At 38.4% G+C, this 27,187-nt stretch overlaps 1 protein-coding gene and 1 long non-coding RNA gene across 4 annotated transcripts in view; one reads left to right on the top strand and one right to left on the bottom strand.

Moving 5' to 3' along the window:
- RGS17 (regulator of G protein signaling 17) overlaps positions 1–27,187 on the bottom strand; it is a 98,348-nt gene that overhangs the window by 36,591 nt on the left and 34,570 nt on the right. For all 3 annotated transcript variants that reach the window (XM_058735715.1, XM_058735716.1, XM_058735718.1), the window contains exon 2: positions 79–222. In XM_058735715.1, coding sequence (XP_058591698.1) covers positions 79–197 — 119 coding nt within the window. In that variant the 5' untranslated portion in view covers positions 198–222. The remainder of the gene's footprint in view (positions 1–78; positions 223–27,187) is intronic.
- Positions 202–26,893, top strand: LOC131515068 (uncharacterized). The gene is made up of 3 exons (XR_009263414.1): positions 202–247; positions 24,404–24,555; positions 26,525–26,893. It is a non-coding gene; the product is annotated as an uncharacterized LOC131515068 (long non-coding RNA).

Below are 27,187 nucleotides of genomic sequence, written 5' to 3' on the forward strand. Positions count from 1 at the left end.
GACACCAAGAATGAACATGCGTATCCATTCCAGTTAGGACCCAGCTCAGGGGAGTGTCACACAGAGAAAGCCACATACCAGGAGCAGCTGCAGCAACAGCACCAGCAAAAGCAACATGTGTTGTTGGGCCTCTGGTTTCCAGGCGCTTGAGACACAGCAGGTGTTCCTTCATTTTGTGACTGCTGTCTTTTTCGCATTTCAGCTGCTTCAGTACCCAACGGGCTGAAAGAAGAGAGAAGACATTAAGGTATGAAATACATAAGGGAAAGAGAAGTTGCCTATGCTGAAGGGAACGTAATTTAATTAGGGGGAGCAGATAAACTAAGGAAAGATAAAAACAGGGCATCTGGGTGGCTCAGTTGATTAAGCATCTGACTCTTGGTTTCGGCTCAGGTCACATCTCATGGTTTGTGAGTTCAAGCCCCGCATCGGGCTTTGCACTGGAGCCTGGCATGGAGCCAGCTCGAGAGTCTCTCTCTCCCTCTCTGTCTCTGCCCATCCCCTGCTCGTGCTTGCTCTCTCTCTCTCTCTCAAAATAAATGAATAAACTCAAAAAAAAAAAAAAGAAAAGGTAAAAATGAATAAGCTTTAGCAGTCAAATAAAAATTCCCAAGAAAACATTTTTAAGAGAATATCTTAAACACTTTTTGGGACAAACTTCTACCTACTGTTGTCTGCTACATAAAATTATTGCCACAATGTTGTCACATAATCAAAATCAATTGGTAAGGTAAATATGATAAAGTTTGAAAATTTAACTTCTTTTTTTACTAAAAAATGATTTCATCTGCTTCCCTTCCTGAACACCTTTAAATGATTGTGGCAGGTGTACGTAACTTGTTTCTCCACTGATGTTTACAGTAAGGTCAACTGAGCTTTCCAAATCAGGTTGCGGGGGGGGGGGGGGGGGGGGGTTCTAACTATGTAACATTGTGAGGAAGATCAAGTTTGTTTTTGGTCTTCTCTCAGCTTCTTCTAAAACACTGAATCTGGGGGCGGGCGCCTGGGTGGCTCAGTTGGTCGGGCAGTTAAGCATCTGACCTCAGGTCATGATCTCACAGTCAGTGAGTTGGAGCCCTGCATCGGGCTCTCTGCTGTCAATACAGAGCCTGGTTTAGATGCTCTGTCTCCCTCTCTCTCTGCCCCTCCCGTGCTTGCGCTCTCTCAAAATAAATAAATAAACCTAAAAAAAAAAAAACAAAAAACAGAACACTGCATCCCCTTTCCTTTTTGATACATCTGACTCACCCTGTGGGGGCCTAATCTTGATAATATTGGCAAAGTGCCTTTCTCTCTCTTAGGAGTCCATGTTGCAAAGGCAACACCACCCTTTCCTCCACCACCTAGATTTGTGTTCAGTCAGTAGAGAACTGTGGAAAGATGAAAAGTCCTCAAATCCAGGGAAATTACTTTGGTGGAATGTATATATCATGTCAAATGAGATAAACATCAGGATACAGGATGCACACTACCTGTGACCTTACAGAGCAGGCCAAATGGCTTGTCACCTATTTATAAGACCAATCCTGACCTAGCACTTTGTTGAGTATAAAAAAAAAAAAAATAAAGCTTTGTTTTAGTAGAATAATATCAAATATAGCATTAACTCATAGAAAAAGAAAAGATGCATGATGTTATTCATAATATGCAGTGTATGTAAATTATATACATACAATGTCATGTGTGACTGACAGCAATACTTATTAAAACCATAATGTACTTTATTTTGGCATTGTGAGCTTATGCATTCAAAATTATGTTTTCATGCATTGATTTTTTTTTAAATTGGAGAATAAAATACATATTAAAATTTTTTTCCTATGTTCATGTAAGGGGTGGAGCTAAAAAATTTTCATGGGTCAATGCTTATGTATTCTTATAGCATTTCCAGTTAAACGGTTAACAGGTATATAATCCACTTCGGTCAGAAGAGAACAAAGTCAGAGGGAAGGAATGAAACATAAGAAGCAATTACGTACTGAAATTGACAAACTCTGATGTTGAACTTATTGACTATCTCAAGTAAAAAAACCCCCATGTTTCTCTGTTTAGAATAGTCAAGAACTAAATTTAAGACTACATAAACTAGGGAAGTGGAAGGGTTGCTCTTCCCTCCACTAACACTGTTTTTATATGTGTAATAACGTCCCCAAATTGTTCAATCTAGGAGTCCTTTTATAATAATCTCTGGGCCTATCAGCACCTGTGATACAGCGACCACTCCATCCTCTTTGGAATGCTTTCTTCTCTTGCCTTCTTGGGTACCACACTCACCTGTTGGCTTTCTTTTTTTTCTTTTTTTTTTAATTTTTTTTAACGTTTATTTATTATTGAGAGACAGACACACAGAGTGTGAGCAGGGGAGGGGCAGAAATAGGGGGAGACACAGAATCTGAAATAGGCTCCAGGCTCTGAGCGGTCAGCACAGAGCCCAACGCGGGGCTCGAACTCACAAACTGTGAGATCGTGACTTGAGCCGAAGTCGGTCACCCAACCAACTGAGTGCCCCTCACCTGTTTGCTTTCTATCTTACTAGTCACTTCTCAGTCTATTTTTTTATTTCGTTTTCATCTCCCTCACCTCCAAATTTTGGTTGGCCACAGTATTCTGTCCCTGGAACTCTTCTCTGTCATTTTTTGGGATGAACTTTTACAGGATCTACCTGTTTCCAGTTCAGAATTCTCAAATTTACAAGTCCAGTAAAGATGACTTTCCTGAATTCAGGACTCATATATCCAACTACCTACCTGATGTCTCTACTTGGTTTTCTCAACTTGCCATCTCAGTCACAACATGTTCCAATCTGACGCCTTCTTCCCCCACCAACCTGTTCCTCTCACAATTCTCCCACTTTCAGTAAATGAAAAGATTTATCTTTCTAATTATTCAGACCAAGAGTGGGGGAGAACCTGTGGAATCATCCTGGACTCCTCTCTTTCATTCAGACCCCCACATCAGCAGATCAGCAAATGTAAGCCCTCTTCACTGTTCCCTTCCACCCACCCCTCTTCTGTTTTTACTACTCCTCATCTTTTCTCTTCCTATTTCAATCCATTCCAGTCTCAACACAGCAGCCAAAGTGAGTCTTTTAAAACCTAAGTAGATGATTTCAGCAAGGGTTATTCCACCTTAATCCACTCTAAATCTTTCAGTGCTTCTCATTTTACTCAGAGTAAAAGCCAGCATTTTTGCAATCTGGTCCTTCATCACTTCTCTGAGTGAATGTCCTTCCCTCTCCTCCTCACTCACTCTGTTTAACCACAATGGCCTCCTTGCTGCCCCTCAACCATGCCTGGTACAATCCTGTGTCAGGGCCTTTGCACTGGCTGTTCTGCACTCAGTGCTTAACTTCATCCTTACTCATACATTACGTTTTCAGGGGAACTTTCCTTGCTCTTTATTTAAAATTACACCTCCCTTACTCCACCCACAGCATGACCTATCCACCCTTGTTTGTCTAACTAACTAGAAAATAACTTCCAGAAAGGTAGAGATTTTTGTCTGTTTTGTTCGTTGTTGTAACAATGCCTGGCACACAGTAGATAACAGAGAAATGTTTGTTGAGTGGTGAATTTTACAAGCAATTTCATTAATGACAAGAAAAAGACAACAAACTCTATCACATCCAACACTGAAAATTATTCATTTCCTAGCCAATGCAATACAATAAGAAAAAGCAAATAAGGATTGGAAAGGAAACCACAAGTGTTAATATTTACAAGTGACATGGTTGTCTACAAAGAAATTCCAAGAGATTCAACAAAGTTATTAGAGATAGTTCAAGAAGAATACCAGGTTAAGCTTCAAAAATCAATATACTTCGATTATACCACAAATAACTAATTATAATATATCAAAGAAAGAAAGGCAACCTGCAAATGAGTTAAAAAATGAAAAAGCAACTGGTAGTATTTTTAACAAAAGTTGTGTAAGAACTTTATGAAAATATTATAAAACCTTATCAAAAAACATAAAATAAACCTGGATACAGAGATAGGTTATTTTCTCAAGCAGGAAAATGGAATATCTTCAAAATGTTAATTGTCCCAAATTATTCTATAAATTCAATGAGTGTAATACAAATTCTAATTTAATCATTCATAGAACTCACCATAGGGACTCTGAAATTTATGTGGAAGAATAAAGAGCTGAAAACGACCAACCTATTTCTGAAAACAAGAACAAGTGGGGGTATCATATCAGTAATATAAATCAATAATAATTATGACAATATGTCATTAGCATGGGAATACATAAGTAGACCAGGAGAATGGAATGTGTACACAGCTGAGACACAGACTCAGGCATATTTGCAATCGTGGCTTCCATGATTAAAGGATGCTTCCATCACCATTCAGCAAAGAATTCAGTATGTAGTGTTGATACACTTAGATTTACATATGAAAAACAATTACATTTCTAAGCTAGAGCACACACACACAAATAAACTTCAGATGACTAGGTGTCACACACAAAGGTAAAACTATGACAAGAAAATATCAAAAATAGCTTTTATAGTTTTCAGGCCAGAAAAGGATTTCTTAGAAGACCAAGCAAAAAGGAAAACATTATTTTTGATATAGTCTAATTTATAAAAAACCTTTGAAGAAATAAGGATAATATAAGTAGAGTTAAAAATGAGAACCAGACTAGAGGATACAAAGGATTATTGTCTGTAATATGTAAGTAACATGTCACAATTGAAAAATACTAATAACCTAAGAGAAAAATGGGCAAAGGAGATGTGCTGCAGTTTACAGAAGAGGAAAATATAAAAATATAAAGATCCTGAATTAGATTAACAAATGCTCAAAAGCAGTAATCAGAGAAATTCAAATAAAATTTCAATGATTCCCTAATCAATTTTCCACAGTTAAAAAGTCACAGGGCACCAATTTTGAGAGAAGATGTGGTAAACAGAAGCTCTCATACAATCATGTTGAAGAATAATATCGGCTACAGAGCTAACAAATTCTAGTCTCACGTGAATACACTGGAGAAACTTTCACACACACATATGAAGGCATTAATTACAGTATTTTTGGTACCTTAAATGGGAAACATTCATTTTCATCTTTTCAGGAGTGAATAAAAATGGCAATCTCCTTATATGATGATCTGTAAAACCACACTTAAAATCAACAACTTAGATCTATATGATTCAACAGGGAGATCGTAAAATAACACAGAATGGAAAAAATAGCTGCAAAATATTAACATATTATTTTTATGTATTATTATTAATATAACTATTATTGACCTAATAGTAACATATTATTAGCATATTTATTAATATTAACGTAATTTTCATAAGTATAGAAAGCAATACCTTTTATTTTTTTTCTGGGTAACATATATAGTAAAGTAATAAAAGTATGAACTAGATCCATGACTTTGCATGGGAATGTGATTGGAAAAGAAGAGGTTTTTAATTTTATCTGATTATTTATTTTACAAAGACGTGAAGCAATAACAAAATAATAATATTTGTCTAACTGGAGTATTGTGCAAAAGAGTATTTTATTATCTCTTGCACTTATCTATACTTAACTGTTTTCTTCAGAAACACCCCCCCACACATACACACATAAATACAATACATCTTTATACCAGAGGTCCTTACCTACATCTTATCCCAAATTTACATTTAATTTAATTTAATTCTTAATTTTCTCACTGTTAAACATTTAATTTTGGAAAATTCATAGAGAAATGCCATGTTGGGTGCAATGTTGTGGTTTAAAACCACTGAAAAGAGGTTCAAATATTATGTTAGATTTGCACAGCCTTTCACTGTCTTCTAAGTCCTTTGGTTCATTAGGAAAAAAAAAATCACAGGTGAATGCCTTCTTTGTGCTTTTCTGAGGTAACTGTGTGTGTTGTGTCATAAACATTTTCCTTCCGGCAAAAATAAATTTCCTACTCACTGATTTCTCTTGTGTAAGCACCCCTACTATTTGGAGCAGGTGGCTTCTATTTTTTCTGACCGGTCTGTATGTGTCCCTGAATACCAGCAGTTCAGTATTTATATTCAGTATTATATCAACTGTGTTCAGAGTCTGAACTTCTCCTAGGCTGCCTGGCATACAGCTATATATAAGAAAAAAAGTCTGTTGTCATATTTTGCTACATAGCTGCATTGTCCAAAGAATTACACCACAGAGAAGGGGAAGAAAAACGATCTAGAGACCTACTTAGTGACAGGGCTCTCTCTGGGTGAACAGGCAAATAGTGACCACTCACGTCCTGGAACCCTCTCATCTACTTCCTGTGGGCCCTTCTAAACCGCGGTGCTTAAGAGAATTCCCTGGGGTTTATCTGTACATACAGAAGGGATAATCTGCATAACTGTTACATTTTTCTTTTCTAGAGTTTGCTGATTCTAGTTTTTGGGGTTTTTTTAATGCTTATTTATTTTTGAGAGACAGAGCATGAGCATGAGCAGGGAAGGGGCAGAGAGAGAGGGAGACACAGCTTCTGAACCAGTCTCCAGGCTCTGAGCTGTCAGCACAGAGCCCGGACGTGGGGCTTGAACTCAGGAATGGCGAGATCATGACCTGAGCCGAAGTCAGAGGCTGAGCCACCCAGGCCCCCCGGCTGATTCTAGTTTTAAGCAAAACAAAGTTTCTTAATAGCATTAAGGAAAAAAGGGAAGAAAAAGTTTTGCACAGGGAGCATAACCAAGGATGAAAACTCTCAAATACTTTTGAATATCTGGAGGCCATTTCTTTTTCCTCCACTCAACCTCCCAGGGACTGTCAAGAAACCATTTAATTTCACAGGGTAGAGGAGAATGAGGTGGGGGAAATTGGTTTCTCCTTTGCAGGGAATCACATACCTGTGCTTGAAATTGGGACTTGAGACTGAGCTGTGAGGCCCTCGAGGGCTGGGAGCATGTACAGTGGCAGCCCAGACTGCTCCTCTCACAGTGGCCACCTTGGAAAACACTTCATTTAGTTCTTAGAGGTTCTGGGAAAGCTGTTATGAATAAAGATTAACTTTGAACATCACGCTCATGCTCCCTCAAAGCTTAGGCAAATTTGCTAGCAAGGAAAACCCATAAATCTGAGGTAGTGATGAAGGAAGGCTTTTTGGAGTTGTTGTTGGGCATTACTTGTCTCTTCTAAAAACAAGGAAGAGGGGCGCCCAGGTGGTTCAGTTAGTTAAGCGTCCGACTTCGGCTCAGGTCATGATCTTTCAGTTCAAGGGTTTGAGACCCGTGTCAGGCTCTGTGCCGACAGCTCAGAGCCTAGAGGCTGCTTTAGATTCTGTGTCTCCCTCTCTCTCTGCCACTCCCCTGCTCAAGCTCTGTCTCTCTCTCTCTCTCTTGAAAATAAATACACATTAAAAAATGTTATAAAACAATAATAAAATAAATAAAAAATAAATAAAAACAAGGAGGAAATTCTGATCTCATTTCCTCCTGATCACAGTTTTACTTCATGTTGCTTTTTCCCTTTTCCAGGATCACATGCAGTGATCAAAACCATTTTTACAAAACAAAGTAAAACTCAATGAGTGGACTACATCCGACTATAAAAGCTTCTGCACAGCAATAGAAATAATCACCAAAATGAAAAGGCAACCTACAAAATGGGAGAAAATATTTGCAAACCATATATCTGATAAGGAGTTAATTTCCAAAATATATAAAGATCTCATATAACTGAATAACAAAAAATAACAACCCAATAAAAAAATGGGCAGAGGAACTGAATAGGCATTTTTCCTAAGAAGAGATTCATTTGAATGCCAGCAGGTACATGAAAAGATATTCAACATCACTAATTATCAGGGAAATGTAAATCTTAACCACAATGAGGTACCACCTCACAACTGTTAGACTGTCTATTAAAAAAAGGACAAGAAAATAACTATTGTTGAGGATGTGGAGAAAAGGGAACACTCATGTACTGTAGGTGGGAACGTAACTGGTTTAGCCACTATGGAAAACAGTGTGGAGGTTCCTCAAGAAATTAAAAATAGAATTACCATATGACCCAGCAATCTCCCTTCTGAGTATATGTCCAAAGCAAATAAAAAAAGGATATAGGAAAGATATATGAACTCCCATGGTCACTGTAGTTGTATTATTCACACTAGCCAAGATATGGAAACAATCTATGTGTCAACAAATGAATGGATAAAGGAACTGTGGTTTATATATAAAATGGAATATTATTCAGCCATGAGAAAGAAGGAAATCCTGCCATTTGCAACAGCATGGATGGACCTCAAGGGCAACATAAGTGAGACAAGGCAGACAGAGAAAGACAAATATTGTATTCTATCACTTATATGTGGAATCTAAAAAGCTGAACTTGTAGAAACACCATAGAGTGGTGGTTCAGGGGCTGAGGCTGGAGGGACAGGGGAGATGCTAGTCAAAGATAAAACCTGCAGTTAGAAGATGAATAAAATCTGGAGGCTATTGTGTTGTGCTAACAGTTAACAACACTGTATTATATACTTTAAAGTCGCTAAGACACTAGACCTTAAATATTCTCACCATATAAAAGAAATGATAATTACGTGACACAATGGAGGTGATAGCTAATGCCATGGTGCTAATCATAGTACAGTATGTAAATATATCAAACCAACACTCGTACACTTTAAAATTATACAATGTATATACACCAATTATAGCTCAATGGAAAAAAAATCTTTACAATTTGAGCAATGAACAAAATAAAACAAGATGGAATTTAAAAGGTAAATATAAGGATATGAACTTGGATACAGAAAAACTTCGTAAGACTAGGAGGGAAGAAACATGGCTTAAAAGGAGCTTATGAAAAATTCCAGGTGATTTCAACTGGACAATAAATTCAGTATTAATCAACAGTACTATGTAAACAAAATAGTTAATGAAAACTTAGAATGTATTAATAGAAACATGCTTTCTAAAACAAGCTGGTGACAGGTCTTCTCTGGGCTGGTTAAATGGTTATGTTTAATTCTGATCAACACAAGTTAAGAAAGAAATTGAAATATGCTCAGAAGACTAGAAAGAGGACAGAAATAAAAACCCTCATAAATGTCTCATAAGAATACTACTTTTAGAGCAAAGGTGTTTGCTCTAATGAAGAAAAGACCATCAGAATCACACTTTTCGAATATCCGAAGTGACGTCATGTGGGAAAGAATATAGATCTGCTTTGTAAGATCCCAAATGTTAGAAGATGGACTGACGAATACGAGCAATTAAGAGACTCTTGCTTCCATATATGGAAAGTCTGTCTGATGGTCAGATGAGACCTTCATTTACTTGTGAGGTTAGTATCAAGCCAAGTATTCTTCAGCGTTCAAATGGAGGCTGGAGAACCCTTTGAAAGAGGTTGCTTTACAGAGGCTTCAATTTTACCTGGATGGTTAGACAGAAGATATCTTAACTATGAGATTATTGTTCCTGAAATGGGCTGCCCATGCTAACTACTCTCTTCAAAATACATTTGGGAAACAGAGGGGAGCCCTTGTTGTTATCAATTTCTACACTCTTATAGATTCTACTGTCTGTGAGCATTGATTAATATTATATTATATTAATATTATTCTTCATCTTTTTAATTTATATATTGCTTCCCTTTAGAATTGTAAAACTCTTAAGAGGAAAGAGAAAAAAAATATCTCATATATATTGGTTTCCCGGGAATCTAGCAGTAATTTCTATCCATAGTACATGCAAAATAAATATTGCATATTTTGATGGTGAATATGGGAGACTCCTCAGATTAAAAAAATATTTTTCCCAAAGCAGAGATTTCACATTTTTACATACAATTCGTATAGCTCTAAGACATACTGTCATGCTTGAACAGTGCTCTTTATCCTTTCACATAGTATCCCTTCGGGATCGACAATAATAGAATAGTATATCATTATTACTGTAAAGGTCAAACAGATTGACTATGTAAAATAACTAGGAACAAATTTTTATACATATAGCCAGCACTCAATAAGTGACAGCTACTCTCAAGATAATACTGGAGAGGGCTGTTCCAGTGTTGCCAGAGAGCTGGTGTGGTATGATGTTTTCAGGCTACAGATGTTGACGATTTCCATCAATATCTTCTTGCTGAGAGATCATTTCTTACAGGGTGGGTGGTAAAGTTTTTGTATCCATTGGGTAGAATCTTCCTATCTCAGGGATCTGCAGAAAGGCTTACTCAGTGAAGAAAGAAGACGAATAGTCTAGTTTTCCATTTCACCATTAACACTGTAATTTTTATCACATGTAAATGAACGGAGTCTCAAGTGACTCAGAGTCCCCACAATCAACTCCTTATCCAACAATCAAACTTCATTATAATTGCAGCCATCTTCTCATGTTTAGTGAAAGCATTCAGATTTGCCATATAGTTGTTGATTCAGTGTTTAGCCCCAAAAAGGTATTTGCTAAATAAGCCAAAGTTATGAGGCCTTCTTTAGCACTGGGGTGGACAAGGAAGCAATTCAACATGGACAGACATTTATTCCTGGTTGTGATGTATTTTCCCTGTGAAGGAAAACAACTCACTCTTCAATTTAAAATTTCTGATAACCACTCTGCTTCAGCTAAGCCTGCATTTATTTGTGTAATGGAGCAAGCTTTCAAAGTCATTTCTCGTCTCATGACATGTTTATCTAAAAGGAGTTGCATCCAAACTAGTTTTTGCCTTTTTTTGGGGGGGAGGGAGGCTATTTTTTAGCATGCTGTTTTCAAAAACACCGTTTTTATGATTACATTAAAACTACGAAGAACTCAAGAAATAATGTCTGTGCACTCAGAATGAATAATGCTAAGAATGTGATTCTGGTGCATACTTGGAATGGTTAGGTCTGAGTCCATCAGTGAATATGTCCATGTGTTTCTTTTCCTAGGTGATATATAAAGCTTGCTAAAATGTCACTATGTTGAGGCTGCAGTTCTCTCTTCACATTGGTAATATTTGCATGCATATTTATAAGTATATAAATATGTAAGACTAAAATATAATTACTGCTGTGTCTTCCTCTACCTTTAAAGTATAGAAGCAGATCAGAGTCAGGCCCTCTTTTTGCTCTGGCTCATGTGCACCCACTGGACGCATGTGAAAGCATTATTTAACAGGGCTGTTTGATAAGGGCACCATGGACAGTCTGCTGCTAGTTTCTGTCCTCAGAGTGTTCTGCCGTTTTATTCCACAGAACATCACAATTTCTCTTATGATTCTGCTCTTCTACCAACTTTCCATTTTCAGTTCTCACGTTAAGAGTTAAAACTCAGGGGGCTCCTGGGTGGCTCAGTCGGTTAAGCATCCGACTTCAGCTCAGGTCACGGTTTTGCGGTCCGCGAGTTTGAGCCCCACGTCGGGCTCCGTGCTGACAGCTCGGAGCCTGGAGCCTGCTTCGGATTCTGTGTCTCCCTTGCTCTCTGCCCCTCTCCACTCACACTCTGTCTCTCTCTTTCTCTCAAAAATAAAGAAACATTAAAAAAAATTAAAAGAGTTAAAACTCAGGCCTTTGCCATTCACAGTGTGGTGCATGGACCAGCAGAACCACATCCCCTGGGAGGTCTTTAGAAATGAGGATCTCAGGCTCCGCCTCAGACTCACTGGATCTGATTTTGCATTTTAACAAGATTCCTTGGTTATCTGCATAACTAGCAAAGCCTGAGAAACACTGGCTCAGGCCACACTAAGTTGTGAACGTGGGGCATTGTGACTGGCATGTATAGGAGCTATGTCCACGAGTCAGAAAGACGTGGTACGTTCTAGTTAACTACCAAGTGGGAGTAGAAGAATCACAAAGCGCTTGTTGAAGTTCTACCCCTTTGGTGCTCACCTCGCTTATGCCCTCTGCCTTCTACCTCCTTGGGGCAGAAATAAGCGCTCCCCTCTCAGTGCTGACACAGTAATGTGAACCTACCCCTCTGACTTGTAATTTGTGCCGAAGTCTGTTACATTACTGGACTCTGACACCCTCAAGAGTCTCCTTCCCTTCAGGTGTCACTAGCCCCTCACAGAGGAGCTTCCTAAACTTGGCCATCTTTGCCCGACCAGCCTACGGGAAAGTACCTAGTGTAGCTCAGATTTCATACTGTTTTATAGTTTTTCCTTTTGTGAGTTTTTCCTATGGGAGTATGAGCTCTTTGAGGGCAGAGGCCGGGCCATTCATCTTAGTAATTTCGAAACACATGAAACAGTAATTATGTGTCTCAATTAAGCTCCCACCAAGAACTGAAATTTTGTGAGCAGGAGAGAGTTATTCCAACCACAGAGAACCATCTCTTTCTTTTGGTCAGAGGAGAAAAGTTAATGTAAGGAGGAGAAATGTCTCATAAAGTTTATCCCTTTTTTTTTCCTTCTTAAAATGTTGGTGTCTACTAAGGTTTGTGTGTTATGGAATCTAATATAAGCCAGTATTTAACTTTACACACAAATTTAAAAATTAATTATTTCAATGTTAACATCATCAGAATGATATGTGGTGAAAAGCACCATGTTTTCCAGGAACTGCATCACATATGAATAAGCTTGAGAACCAGGGAGCTCAGTCAGCGTGTGTCAAGTAAGTGGCACAAGACAAGGAGAAGGTGTCCTTCTAGCATAGGTGAGCAGACAGGTTCCCCAACAGAAACCAGATTTGCTCTGTTAAGGTGAAGAGGAAGGTCATTCAATTACCTGGCAATATCAGAAATCTAAAATACCAATACAGTAAAATAGAGCCTTAAAAAAAACTCCACTCTTTACCTGATGTATTCAGGCTTGGCTTTAGTTTAGAACAACAGCATCAGCTTAGGGTGAATGTTTTAGAAATGGAACTAAATCTTTGCCCTAAACACCACATGGTGACAAGGAGAATCCTTAGCATAGTTTTATTACTTTCATCGTGCCATTCTAGAAAATTCCACTGATTGATATGGAATCATCATGTGTTGACTTAGGGAAATAAAGACAGCACTTTAATGTATGTGACATACTCATTTTGAGAATCACTGAACTGCTTTCCAGAGAGCAGATATACTTATTATTTCAATTCAGATAAAAAAGATAAGCAAGTTAACATAAGAAAAAAAAAAGACAAACTGTAAATAGGGAAAAAAGGTCAGTAGAGAAAACAAAACCACAACATTTGAAAAAGGGTATGCCAGAGACCGTTTCTCCTAACTGTAATTATTCAAATGATTATTTGAGATAGTTCCACAAACAGGGATAATTGCTATGGAAATTCAATACAGATCAATGTCTATATAAACACATTAAATGGGAACAAAGGGATTAATATTATGTGCCAGCATCTCCAGAAGAGAGCTACAACGCAAAATATACCCCATCCACATTTGTGTTAATGTAATATCCCTATAGGCTACTCAAATCTTTTTTCTACAACTAAGCCAGTGTAGGTTGCCTCTGATTCTCTCTTGCATTTCCCAATACTTTCTATATTGTATAACAGCTTAACTCTGCCACCTCCTCAGATATATTCAGTATATGAGGTAATAACCTATCTATTCTTTCCAAAGTTACATTCAGTATATTGTCTGACACTAATAGACATCTAAACAAAGAACATTTAAAGACACAATATAGGGGCACCCGAGTGGCTCAGCTGGTTAAGCATCGACTCCTGGTTTCCACTCAGGTCATGATCTCATGGTTCATGAGTTTGAGTCTCACCTTGAGTTGCCGCTGACATTATAGAGCCTACATGGGATTCTCTCTCTGTCTCTCTCTCTCTCTCTCTCTGCCTCTCCCCGACTCATGCTCTCTCTCAAAATAAATAAATAAAACTTAAAAAAAAAAAGATACAATCCAGTAACCAGGAAATGTTCAAAAGCCCGTGTGTTTTCTACTCTGCCTTTAATGTAACCATTTTCAGCAAACTGGTCCCATTATAATGTTCATACCACCTCAATCTTCTTGTTTTGTTTTTTTATAAAGTCTTTTTAACATTTATTTATTCTTGAGAGGGACAGAGAGTCAGAGCGCGAGCATAATCCGAAGCAGGTTCCAGGCTCTGAGAACCTGTCAGCACAGGGAGAGAGAGCACAGGGAGAGCTGTCAGCACAGAGCCCCATGTGGGGCTCGAACTCGGGAACGGTGAGATCATGACCTGAGCCAAAGTCAGACACTCGACCAACTGAGCCACCCAGGCGCCCTGGTTTTGTTTTTTTAACAAATACACCAAACTCCAGGAAGTACACGAGTGATGGAATCAATTCAGTCAGCACCGTTCACTCACACAGCAGAACATTCTTACTCATTCCAGGAAGAGTGAGTAGCAGCTACTAGAAAAGCTAAGCATGGTGAAGGAATACATGCTCTTCTGAAGCCCTTGACACAGCTCCTTCCAATCTCCCACTAAGTACCCCCTGAAATATAGAAAAGAGATAAGAAGGAAAGTGATTGGTTTTACTTTTAGGGGGACAGGAGAGGTGGGGAAGCATAATTATTCTCCATCCTCATATATTCACAGAAGAGCACTGGTAATGAAAGGAACTCCATTCATTTGGTTTTAGCTAAGAATAACTCGGGGGAGAAGCAGATGTTAGCAGTAATATCCAGAACATAATCAGGTAAAATGGCCATGGTAGATATCTACTTCCATGTTTTAGGGTTGTTGTGCAGGTATTAAATGAGAACTCTCTCTGTACAAAGAAATATATGTATGTACCTATATATGGTACTGTATGCGCATGCTTATACATGTATGCATATATATGTTTACACACAGGTATGTATATATCACATGTGTATGGCATACATGTGGTTTATATGGTTTGTGTGCGTATGTAGCGTGGAGAGAGAGAGAAACGAAGCACAATCTTTGGCACCTAATAAGTACTCAATTATCATTAGCTGTTCTCACTGTCATCATAATTTCTACTTCATGTCTGATCCTTTCCCATGCCACTAATCCTCTGGATTAGAAGAGTGACTCACACTATTGGTAGCGAAGGACTAGGGTGCTGTTGTTTTATTTTTTGGTTTGTAAAGTTCCAATCAGCCATGGAGCAGTACTTTGGTCAAATACAATAAAAATAAATAATAAGATGGAGAAAAGATGTAATACAAAACACCAATTAGTTTTTACTATTAGATTTAATAGACATAAAAATCACTCTGTCAAATTTGCTGTAAACATTTATAAAAGCTTACTCTCAATTTCATTATTTAGCTTGTTATGGACCGATAAGAAAGGTTTTCACACACAATCACACGTCGAGTAGCAATGTTCGAACACTTAACTGTCTGTACCCGATGTCAGAATTAGCATTGTCAGGGAGTATATACTCTATGGCAGTAGCTGAAAATTCAGATTACTGCTCTCTTACTGTATGAGCAAGTTACCTAACTGTTTTGAGCTCTAGGTCACGCAACTATGAAATCAGTAACATTACCTAATAATTTACCAAAAGGTGTGAGATTAAATGAAAAGATCTTTGTAATAAGCAAAGTGCTGGGCACACGGTGAGCATTCAATTTACAGTACTTGCACTGATTTGTATGCTTTTGTCCTTTCTATACGAATGTTTCGAAGATAAGGGAACTGCCAAATTATTATATGTATCTTCAGCATCTAAGGCAGTGCTCGACTGTCACTAGCTGCTCAGGTAATACTGATGATAATGATTCGTCGTGTAGGAACAGAAAATATTAGTATACTTAGGAGTGTGAAAAGTAGAAGCAATTCACATACTGTTGGGAAAAAAATGCTCCTACACTGCTCTATTCCATACAATTCATAAGGCATTAAAATACTAAAACAAAACAAAATAAAACAAAACACACATTTCAGGTCTCAGCAAAAGTCAGCCTCATGAAACAGGGCTTCTGACATTGTGTTACTGAGTTAGGGAGAAATGGATCATATAATTAGATAGAAGTGGGATGGAGACAATTTTTTTTTTTTAATTTGCTAGACGACTATTTTTTTGAGAGGAGTTTTAGGTTTACAACAGAACTGAGAGGGAGGTACAGAGACTTCCCAAATACCACCACTCCCAATACACATGCACATCTTTCCCACCATCATCATCCACCAGAATGATGAACTTACTGACGACACATCATGGTTACTCAAAGTCCATTGTTTACCTTCAGGGTTTACTCTCTGTGTTGCACATTCAATGGATTTGGACAAATGTGTAATGACATATATCCATCATTGTAATATCGTAAGAGAATTTTCATTACCCTAAAAATCCTCTGTGCTTTGCCTATTCATCTCTCCCCTCACCCCCTGCCTCTGGCAACCTCTACTCTTCTTATTGGCTCCATAGTTTTGCCTCTTGCAGTACGTTTTATAGTGCAAATCATACAGTGTGTAGCCTTTTCAGATTGGCTTCTTTGACTTAGTGATATGCGTTTAAGGTTCCTCCATGTCTTTTCATGGCTTAATGGCTCATTTCTTTTTAGAGCTGAATAATATTCCATTGTCTGGATTTATCCATTCACCTACTGAATGGATAGGTGAATGTTTATCCGTTCACCTACTGAAGGACATCTCAGTTGCTTCCAAGTTTTGGCAATTATGAATAAAGCTATTCTAAACATTGTGTGCAGGTTTTTACATACACACACACACACACACACACACACACACACACACACACATATATATGTTTTCAACTCCTTTGGATAAATGCCAAGTGTGATTGCTGCATCATGGGGTAAGAATATGTTTAGTTTGGGGCGCCTGGGTGGCGCAGTCGGTTAAGCGTCCGACTTCAGCCAGGTCACGATCTCGCGGTCCATGAGTTCGAGCCCCGCGTCAGGCTCTGGGCCGATGGCTCGGAGCCTGGAGCCTGTTTCCGATTCTGTGTCTCCCTCTCTCTCTGCCCCTACCCCGTTCATGCTCTGTCTCTCTCTGTCCCAAAAAAATAAATAAAAAAAAAAAAAAAAAAAAAAAAAAAACGGAAAAAAAAAAAATTAAAAAAAAAAAAAAGAATATGTTTAGTTTACTTAGAAGCTGCTGAAGTATCTTCCAAAATGGCTGTGCCATCATACACTCAATCAGATCATTATTTTTGAGCTTTTACGTACATTCTCATGCAACCCTCACAATAAACCTATGATGTAGATACTGCCATTTTATATATAGGGAAACTGAAACCAGAGAGATTAGCCCCTGGTATCCACCTAATACTCAGTAAACTTAGTATTACTTAGTCTAAACTTAAGACTGCCTATCTCCAGAGTCTTTCCTCCTTTCTCTGTTAATAATTCCTGGCAATGTGCTCTAGCACAGACTTCTAGGGCAAAGCTCTGATAGGACCCAAGAAGTGATCATAACCTGCAGTAGTAGCCCTCATGCTAATCTCTCTGCCAGGCTATGGCATGGGCATATCCCAGATGTTCCAGAAAGGCTGGATAGCTCAGTCCATCCATGATGCATGATTTTGTCAATCTCTTGTCATCATCTCGACTTCTGTTTTTTCCCCATTAACTTGAAATAATCAGTTTTATTCAGCGAGAAAGCCTATAAAAGTCGGCATTTATTTTAAATATCAGTTGGGAATACTGTTCATTATACAAATACATTTATAATACTTGGTTTCCATTTCATGTGAGCTGTGAAATATTTGATTCAAAATTTAAAATATAAAGATTATTGGGGCACCTGGGTGGCTCAGTCGATTAAACATCCAACTCTTGATTTCAGCTCTGGTCCTGACCTTACGGTTTGTGAGATCGAGCCCCTCGTTGGGCTCAGTGCTGACAGCATGGAGCCTGCTTAGGTCTCTGTCTCTCTCTCTCTCTCTCTCTCTCTCGATTTCAAATAAATAAACATTTAAAATATATAAAATTGTGATTTGCAACTGAAGGTTTACAAATCCAGAAAAATCAATGAACATGCATACATTACATTCCTATTATGTACAGCTCCTGTTATGTATCAGTCTAAAGATAACTGTCTTGTTTTTCATCTTAATGGCCCATCAGTTTTCATTATATTGGTTTGCAGTGAAAGTCTGTAGGTTGGTTTGCAATAAAAGGGCATCCCCTTCACTGCAAATACATCGCCCAAGGGGCTTCTAAAATACTTCACTAAAATGTTACTAGAATTACCATAAGTAAAGGTATCGCTAGTCTCCTATGCAACCATCTCCTTCTGCTCCAGACCTCTTTTCCAGTTCGTCCTCAAGCCCTGCCCAGAAAAGGCAGTGACTTGCTTTTTATCCAAACAGGCTCACTCCCCTTAAGAAAGTCTTATTAGCATCTGCTACTTTTCCAGACTTAGCTTGAGGTGCCCCAGGCATGTCTGTGACAGTTCGAGGATATTCCGTAAAATTTCCAAAGAGGCTTTAGAAGTCAGGGTCCCAGGAGGTAACTGATGGCACAGTCAGGTTTAAAGAGTGTTTCACAATGGGCTGTTTAAAAAGGGTGTGGGGGAAAGTGGGGAAGCCCCAAGGCACGAGGCAGCACCTTAAGGAACAGGTGATAGGTGTAGGTATTACAGGTGATGCTACCTCTCCTAGTCATGCAGGTCCAAGGAGAGAAAATGGTCATCAGGACGTAGGGACACAGGGGGTTATGTGGGGAGAGGTCTTCTGAGCAAAGCTGTGATCTGAGGCAGACCCAGAGAGGCAGGCAGCTCAGGTGACTGTGCAGAAAGCAAATATCCCAATCACCCCCTCTGCCCTCCTGCCATGCTCCATGTTGGCCAAACTCATCAATGTAGGCCAAACAGATCAGTCTCTTGGGACAAAGAGGCTAAAGAAGAGAGAATATTCTAGAGGGACAAATGGTGGTCATCCAGCATTGAGGGCTGTTCTCTTGCTCTGTGTTCATGTGTGTTCTGTGTACTCACTGACTGACGACAACAGGTACTGAAAGGCGTTCCGTTCAATGACCCTTACTGAACATTGCTAAGGACGACATTCAGACCTAAACTGAGACAGAGATGAAACTCAGACCCACCTCAAGAGGTGAGTCAGAATTAAGATATATTAAAATATAGCTTAAAAGATTATTCAGATGAGTGTTTCTTGTCACTCCTGAAATATAAACAGAAGGACTTTTTTTTCAACATTTAAAAGAATTCTTAAGGAGGAAATGAATGTTGTTATCCTTAAGAAAAGAGCTGTCCCTGTTTGTGATGCAAATTTCCACAATCTCTTCAATTTCCCAAGCGATCATGTTTTCTGGGGTTTGTTGGATAATAACTAACTTTTGGTGGTTCATTCACACACAAGTCAGCACAACCAGAAGTCAGCAGTGTTCCGCTGGTCTCAAGTCAGTGTTCTGAGTTTTAACAGGCAGACAAAATTGATTCCACATGAGCATTTCTCCTGGTAACCCATCCCCTTCATTGTGTTTGGCTCTACATCCCTTGTTTTAACTGGTCACATAAAATAGGTTATTCAGAACACTATTCATTTTCAACAGCTTCCTCATTACAGAAGTCCCTGTCAAAGCAGAATGGATTACAGAAATATTTGGAACTCTCCAGTTACCATTTTGAAATGACTGTAGAGTAGAATGGAACAAAAAAAAAAAAAAAATGCTTCCTTAGTTCTGTAATTGGCAGGAAAAAGGCTGCCTTCCCATTCTAGGTGTATAGATGTTACAAACAGGATACAATTTATTAGAAATTCCTCCTTAGCCTCAGTTAATTGGATGTTGTCAGCAATTTATAGTCTTATCACTAATTGGGTTGGTGTTACTTTAAAAAGGATTTTTGTATATACAGCAATCCATGGTTGGTATCAAAGATAGATTGTTTACTAGTTGATTGATTGTTTGCCTTTCATAAGAAAACCTCAGTTTGGGAAAAGAACTAAAATCCATTCTTTGAGCTTTCCTTTTGAAGTACAGTTAAGAGAGAAGAAGCCTGGCGAGGTAGGGGCCATCATCTGATCCCACATTAGTGGGAAACCACGTCCTGTCCTGACCTGGGTGCTGAACAGAATAGAGAGCAAAACTGGGCTGATTATTTCAACAACATGAACTTACAAAACGATGAATAAGTAACAATATAAATAAATGAGTTCATACATTTTATTCTCTGCTGTATTTAAATTTTTTTGTTAATGTTTATTTTTGAGAGAGGAAGACAGAACACTAGCAGGGGAGGGGCAGAGAGAGAGGGAGACACAGAATCTGAAGCAGGCTCCAGGCTCCGGGCTGTCAGCACAGAGCCTGACATGGGGCTCGAACTCACAAACTGTGAGATCATGATCTGAGCCGAAAGTCAGCCTCTTAACTGACTGAGCCACTCAGGCACCCCTGTGCTGTATTAAAAATTATTTACGTAGTTCCAAAAAAACAAAAAAATTATTTACACAGTTCAAAAAAGAATCCAAAAGTTATTTACATAGTTCAAATTAGGTAACCTAGCTTTAAATAAACTGAAAATAATTTGACTCCTTATTTTGCAAATTCCATTCTTCTTTGATGAACCTATTCAATATTGATACTATTTACAGAGGAGAAGAATGGAAATTTAGTACAGAATAAACATGAAAAGGTAGTGTTATAAGAAATGAATAGTTATGGGGCGCCTGGGTGGCGCAGTCGGTTAAGCGTCCGACTTCAGCCAGGTCACGATCTCGCGGTCCGTGAGTTCAAGCCCTGCGTCGGGCTCTGGGCTGATGGCTCGAAGCCTGGAGCCTGTTTCCGATTCTGTGTCTCCCTCTCTCTCTGCCCCTCCCCCATTCATGCTCTGTCTCTCTCTGTCCCAAAAATAAATTTTAAAAAGTTGAAAAAAATTAAAAAAAAAAAAAGAAATGAATAGTTATTTAGAAAGGGATAATATTCCTCGAATCTTCCAATTATACATCAGAATATACTCTAAACACATTCCAGACATAGAAGCAAATGTTGAAAATATACAAGTATTACAGGACAATGTGGGTGGATTTCTTTATAACCTGGGAGAAGGGTAAATCTTGCCAGCCACGATCAACTTTTAGAAAAAAATAAATGACTTTGCATGGCGAGAAACAGAACAAAACAAAAATAACAATCATAATCAATAAGCATAAGCAGAGTCAATAGACAAATGTTTAGACAAATGTTTAAGCAAATGCTAAACTTTAGAGGGTTAATTTCCACAGGAAGGTACAACTGTACCAAGAGGACATGTAAGGTACAAATACTGAGTTGTGAGGATGATCAGAGTATTCAATCTGGGCAAGGCTACAGTTTGCTGATCTAAAGAGCTCTTTTAAACAAAAGAAAGAACCAAAAACCTAATAAAAAATGGACAAAAAATGTATACAGATTCACTAAAAGGAAACACATAATTGCACTTTAAGAAGACGTTTAACCTTATGCATAAATAAGTCCAAATTACATTACATTGATATACCATCATTCAAGTATCAGATTTATGAATCAAAAGCTTGACAACATATCCTGTCAGAAAAGCTGTGGAGAAAGAGCTACTTTCCATATACTACTGGAAGGGAAACAAAATTGTTCAACCATGATGCAGGGGAATTTGGCAATATCTAATAGAAGTATATAGGTATTTTGGGATCTAGCCAATCTCACTTCCAAGTATCTACCATGAAGATTCAGCTCTGCAAATATGCAACAGTATGTGCACATGGTTATACAGTAACACATAATTTATAGTAAGAAAAAATTGGGCATGACCCAAACATCCATGAATGTGGGGGATGGTTAACTGAAGTAATTCAAGCCAAGGAAGAAAGAGAAGACAAATAAGCAATATGAAGAATGAAACAAAGGGGTACCCTGACAGGTCCTATAGACATTAAAAGAATAAGGGAATGTTAGCACCAACTTTATGCCAATGATGGACAGCGCAGGTCAAATGGACTAATTCCTCAAAAGAACAAGAAACAGGAAATCTAAATGTTCCCATAATTATGAAAGCATGGAATTCATCACTTTATTTTTTATTTTTTTTAAAGATTCTTTATTTATTTTGAGAGACAGAGAGGGAGGGAGGGAGGGAGCAAGGGAGGGAGGGAGGAGGGAGGGGCAGAGAGAAGGAAAGAGAGAATCCCAAGCAGGCTCCAAGCTGTCAGCACAGAGCGTGGTGTGGCTTGATCTCACCAACCCTGAGAACATGACCTGAGCCAAAATCAAGAGTAGGACACCTAACTGACTGAGCTACCTAAGTGCCCCTGAATTTATAACTTTAAAACTGCTCCCAAATAAGGCCCAAATAGCTGCTTAATCCACTCACATATTTAAATAAGAAATTTTGTTTTCTTCTCTTAATGGTAGTTGGACTTTGTTCTGGCAGGCCACTGAGCCACCTGCAGACTGGCATGATCCGTTTAAGGCCCTTTTTCAAGCTTTGCTAGTGTGGGTCTAGAGTAGCCATCACTCCAAATGCAGTCCAGCTCTCCTACTAGGGCCTGACCCCACCAGGATCCCCACTAGATGCACCAGGTGATTACCATGGACTATCCATCTACTCTGGCTAGTTGGAACTTGAATGGTTCCTGCCTAACTATGAGCCCTGGGAACTGTTTCGCATACTGCTCTTCCCTTCTTCTTTGCTTGACTTTGTGGAATTTTACATTATGCATTCATGGCCTAGCATCTAGCAAAAATTCAAGTAGATCCTGTGCAGATTTCCGCAGCTCTTTATCTGAAAACTTACCTCCTCTCTAGACTCTCCCCCACAAATTCCGTCTCCATCTCCTCCAAGATAAGGACTGTATCTCTAATTAATGTTTATCTGAATTCTGGTGGTGAGGAAATATCTTGTCTCCTTTATAGTGAGTATCTCATGAAACTAAGAAAGCTAGTTTTCTTCATCAGTTTTTAGAGCATAGATTAAAAAGTAGCCATTATAGCTTTCATTACAGATTTTTACAAAATTTCTCTTCTAGGAAAATACTGAAACACATTAAGGCCTAGGTCATAGTCAGATTTATGGAAGACAAACATTTTCTAGTTTATTTTAAATTGTTAACTAATGGATCATTTCCTACAAGCAAGCTTGCAGAAGAAAAAGCTGGCAGAGTGGTGAGTCTGTTTTTATGGAAATAAGATCATTAGTACTAATCTTTGATGGACACGATTCATTAATTCTTGGACAATACTGATCGGGGAGCAGAGAAGGGGAAACAAACAAGAAACAGAACCAGTAAATATTACTCTAGGGCTAGATCTTGGAATTGAAATGTAAGAACTGCTACAACATAAATTGAATTTAAGCCCAAAGAGCTGCATTTCAACAAAAACCTAAAGACTTCTAAGCTAACATTGTAAGATCCTAAGTTATAATTGCTTGAATTTGTTAATGCTACAAACTATAAAATGGCATGCTTTTCTTTTTTTTTTATTTTTTTAAAACTTTTTCTTAAATGTTTATTTATTTTTGAGACAGAGAGAGAGCTTGAGTGGGGAAGGGCAGAGAGAGAGGGAGACATAGAATCCAAAGCAGGCTCCAGGCTCTGAGCTGTCAGCACAGAGCCTGACGTGGGGCTCGAACACATCAACTGTGAGATCATGACCTGAGCCAAAGTCGGACGCTTAACCGAATGAGCCATCCAGGCGCCCCTGGCATGCTTTTCTTGAGGAGACAATGTTAGCTTTCCCATAACTAAAAACTATAAGATAGCTTTCCAGATTAAGGGGTTACTTTTAAAGACACACACACATGCAAATATTGAAAATATCATTGTAAACCTCATTATCATGAAATAGGAATGTTGATAATATTGATGTATGACATTCAGGTATGATATATGATCTTAGGTTGTGGGAATGTAGTGATGAATAACTCATTGGAATTTAGATGAATGACAGATTTATTTACGTATAAGAGGGAAAAGAGGGCCACATTGCAGAGAGTAAGTTTTCTGCATGTCAGGTGGGAGAAGCGTTTGGCTATTCATGGAGGGGAGCAGCAGAGGTTCTGTCATCCAGCCCGGAGTCTTATCAAGGCTGACCAGAAGCAGCAATGATATTTTCTCTCCAGCTGCCCCAGGTGAGCCTTGCTCCTCGACATTTAGCCACCGAGCCTGTCTCACGGGCACTCTTAGAGTTCTGTGAGCTATGTAAGACCCCTTAGCAAATTTGTTTTCTGTTTTATTGTAGAGTGGATTCTGTATCTGATTGACACATAAATCAAGAAAAATTACTGGATTTAAATACATGGGGGTCAAGGACCATCAGAAGATGGTCATATATATAGTCTAAGACATCAGACTGATTGGAAGGGGTGAGGTACAAAGGAGAGACAAGACAAGAAGGCCAACTAGCTCCAACAACTCTTTCAAAAGTTTGGTTGTGAAAGGGAGAGGAATGGTAAAGAAGTGCTGGAAAAGGGTGTAGAGTCAAGGGAGGAAACTTTCATTTTTAAAGACAGAAGTGATTTAAGGTTCCTGAGAAGACTGGAAGGTAATACAAAGGACAGGTGGAGAATGCTTTCGCTAGAAGCTATGCCGCTTTTAATGTAATAGGTTACGTAGGTACTGTCCAATGAACAGCTTCTTTGACTCTAGACTGGCTGGAAGTATGCAAATATTTGCACTGGAAGAGCCTTGCCTGGTGTAGGAAGAAGGAACTGAGAAATGCCATAGGATGGATATCCCAAATGGTGGAAACAGAGCAGTTACATTCATTAAGGAATATAGAAAAAGACCCAAAATTGGAGGTGTACTCTGTTGAACTGAATACATTTGTATGCTATTTCTTCACTTCTATTTGTGAAGGATATAACCATGTTATCAAAATTTAGGTAACAGAGAAAGAAATACCTAGGCTTCAGAGTTTCCCAATGCTTTAATTTTTTTTTTAAATAATGCTCATCCTTTTTTGTGTATGTTTTTACATAGTTGAAATACAGTATATATGCAAATACTATAGGGCAGACTGTTTCACTTTTCATAATCATGTTATCTTACACAGCATTCACAGACACCATTTTAATTGTATAATTTTTAATTGCCATAATTTACCTAGCCTTTTCTCTATACTCAAACTCAATCACTGCATAAATTTGAATTACATCTCTGACAAGGAGCTCAGGGATGATGGGTGCCACATCCTTCACAAAGAGGGCAAAACCCAGAGGCAAAACAGCGAAGTGAATCCCATCAGAATCACATAGTAGATGAGCAGCAGAGTCCAGACCACGCACCTAGGCCATGACACGGGCAGCAGGCTAGCAGAACTGACTGGAACTACTACTCTAGCTGACTGCTTCTCAAAATTCTAGTCTCAAATGTTTATTACCGGTCCACATTGAGACAAGGTTTTGCAAAAGAATAAGGAAAACAGTGCGCTGGTTTATATTCTCTGACTGATCATTAGTTTCAGCTCACCTATTGGCATCAGTCCACAGATTATGCTTTGAGTAGTACCGCTCTAACTGAAAAAAAAAAAAATCACTCACAAAATGTCTGGTTCTCTCTCTACCTATCAATGGCATTAGTATATTTACTATGTTATTAGTATGTTGGATTTTCATAGCCATATTTACTTCACTACTCTTACATTTCCTTCTCTAACAAAATCACATAAGTGCCCAGGAGATCGACCTTCTGAAAAAAGGCACTCATACTGAATCTGCAAGCGTGAGAATGAGATGCTTACTGTGCAGGTTTACATGACTTTATTTAGAGGGATTCACACATGAAAATGGAGAGTAAAGGAGGTGGGCTGTCCTTTTCATCTGGTCAATTTTATTGTTTGATAATCCGGTAGAGCTCTTGGGATCCATGTTCTCCTGCATTGGTCTAAGAGATTCAACCCCTGAAGGATAATTATATCCCTGCTAACTCACAGCCTTTAGTTGTTCCTGACCACTACACGAAAATAATTGTTTCAAGAATTCTTTGATGGATTTAATCACTAAATGCACCATGGCAATAGGATCGTGCTACTCCCCACCCCCACTTCCAAAAAGGAGGAAATGACTATGTATATATAATATGACAGCACGATGTCATGATTCATCATATTCAGTATGGATTGATTTTCAGAACTAATGACAAATTTGGACATAGTGCTTTAAAAAATACACTGTAATTTACAAGCTATCTGAAAGTTAATCCTAAGCATGAGAAAAATGGCCATTGAATCAACAGGGTAAAACAGAACACTAGTGGTCACTGATTTCATTTCTCACTTTGCAAAAATCAGCCTGCACATCAATTATGCTGAAATTATGAATCCTGTTTTGAAGGAGCTCTAGAAGAAGCGGTGATGCCACATTCACTGTGATGGATACCATACTTCTAGCTGCCCTGAAGGAGGGTGAACTCCTACAATGCCCCTTCCAGAATAATTTAGAATGCTTCAGCATTCTTATTACCACAGTTGATGCCTGCAGGCAATATGCTAAACATACTAAATATGTGAAATCATTTCATTGGGAGGCAGGCACTATTTATTATTTAGGTGGTAGGTAGGTTTCTAGAAGAAGAAAAGTCTACCAGTGTTGAAGTGACTACATCTTAAGAAACTAATTTAGAAAGTGCACCCAAAATATTTTTAGTCAGTACCTGAAGTAATAAAGAAGTAACTCAGAACTCTGAGAGTAAAATCAGCAAGAGTTCAAACATAAAGGTGCTCATCATTTGCAAGAATGACCCCCCCAATTTTTTTTTTTATAAATACAGAGATAAAGTGGTTTGGGAGACTTAATACAAATGCAACTGTGTTTTAAAAGACTGAAATCTAAGCTGCTGAATTGTACTCCGTGTGGAAAACTGTGATAACAGAAGAGGGATGATCTTTTCACACCACAGAAGCAGGTTTGAAAGGCAAACCTGGCTCAGCTCAAGTCCATGTATCACTTGACAGACGGACTCAGTGTCACTGTTTGTCCCACAGTGGAAACACCGATCAACATACAGCGTGTGGACATAGTTACTGATTTTATCTTTTGCTCCGATTGAGTGTTCACCAAGCAACCCTCTCATTCTGACTTAGTTTTTGCTAGCTACTATTTCTTAACATGAATTAATAAACTGGCAATGTGATTTATACATTTTGTGTCTTGTGATCTGGTAGTAAAAGTGAATTCATCAGATTACCTTTGGGTATTGAATTAAGTGATTTTCTTCCATGCTTAAAAACGTTTTATGTGTGTGTGTCTGTTACAAAAATTGAAGATGTTTACTGTAGAAAATTTAGGAAACACAGATATTCACAGTAACGAAAAATATTCCATAACCTAGAAACGACTCTTAACTATTTTTGTGTGTGTCCACACATATGCGTATCCTCTAGTCTTTCATAATGTAAACATTCACACATGCTACTCAGCAGCAAACACATGC

This window comes from Neofelis nebulosa, chromosome 6 (genome assembly GCF_028018385.1).
Source record: "Neofelis nebulosa isolate mNeoNeb1 chromosome 6, mNeoNeb1.pri, whole genome shotgun sequence".
Lineage (NCBI taxonomy): Eukaryota > Metazoa > Chordata > Mammalia > Carnivora > Felidae > Neofelis > Neofelis nebulosa.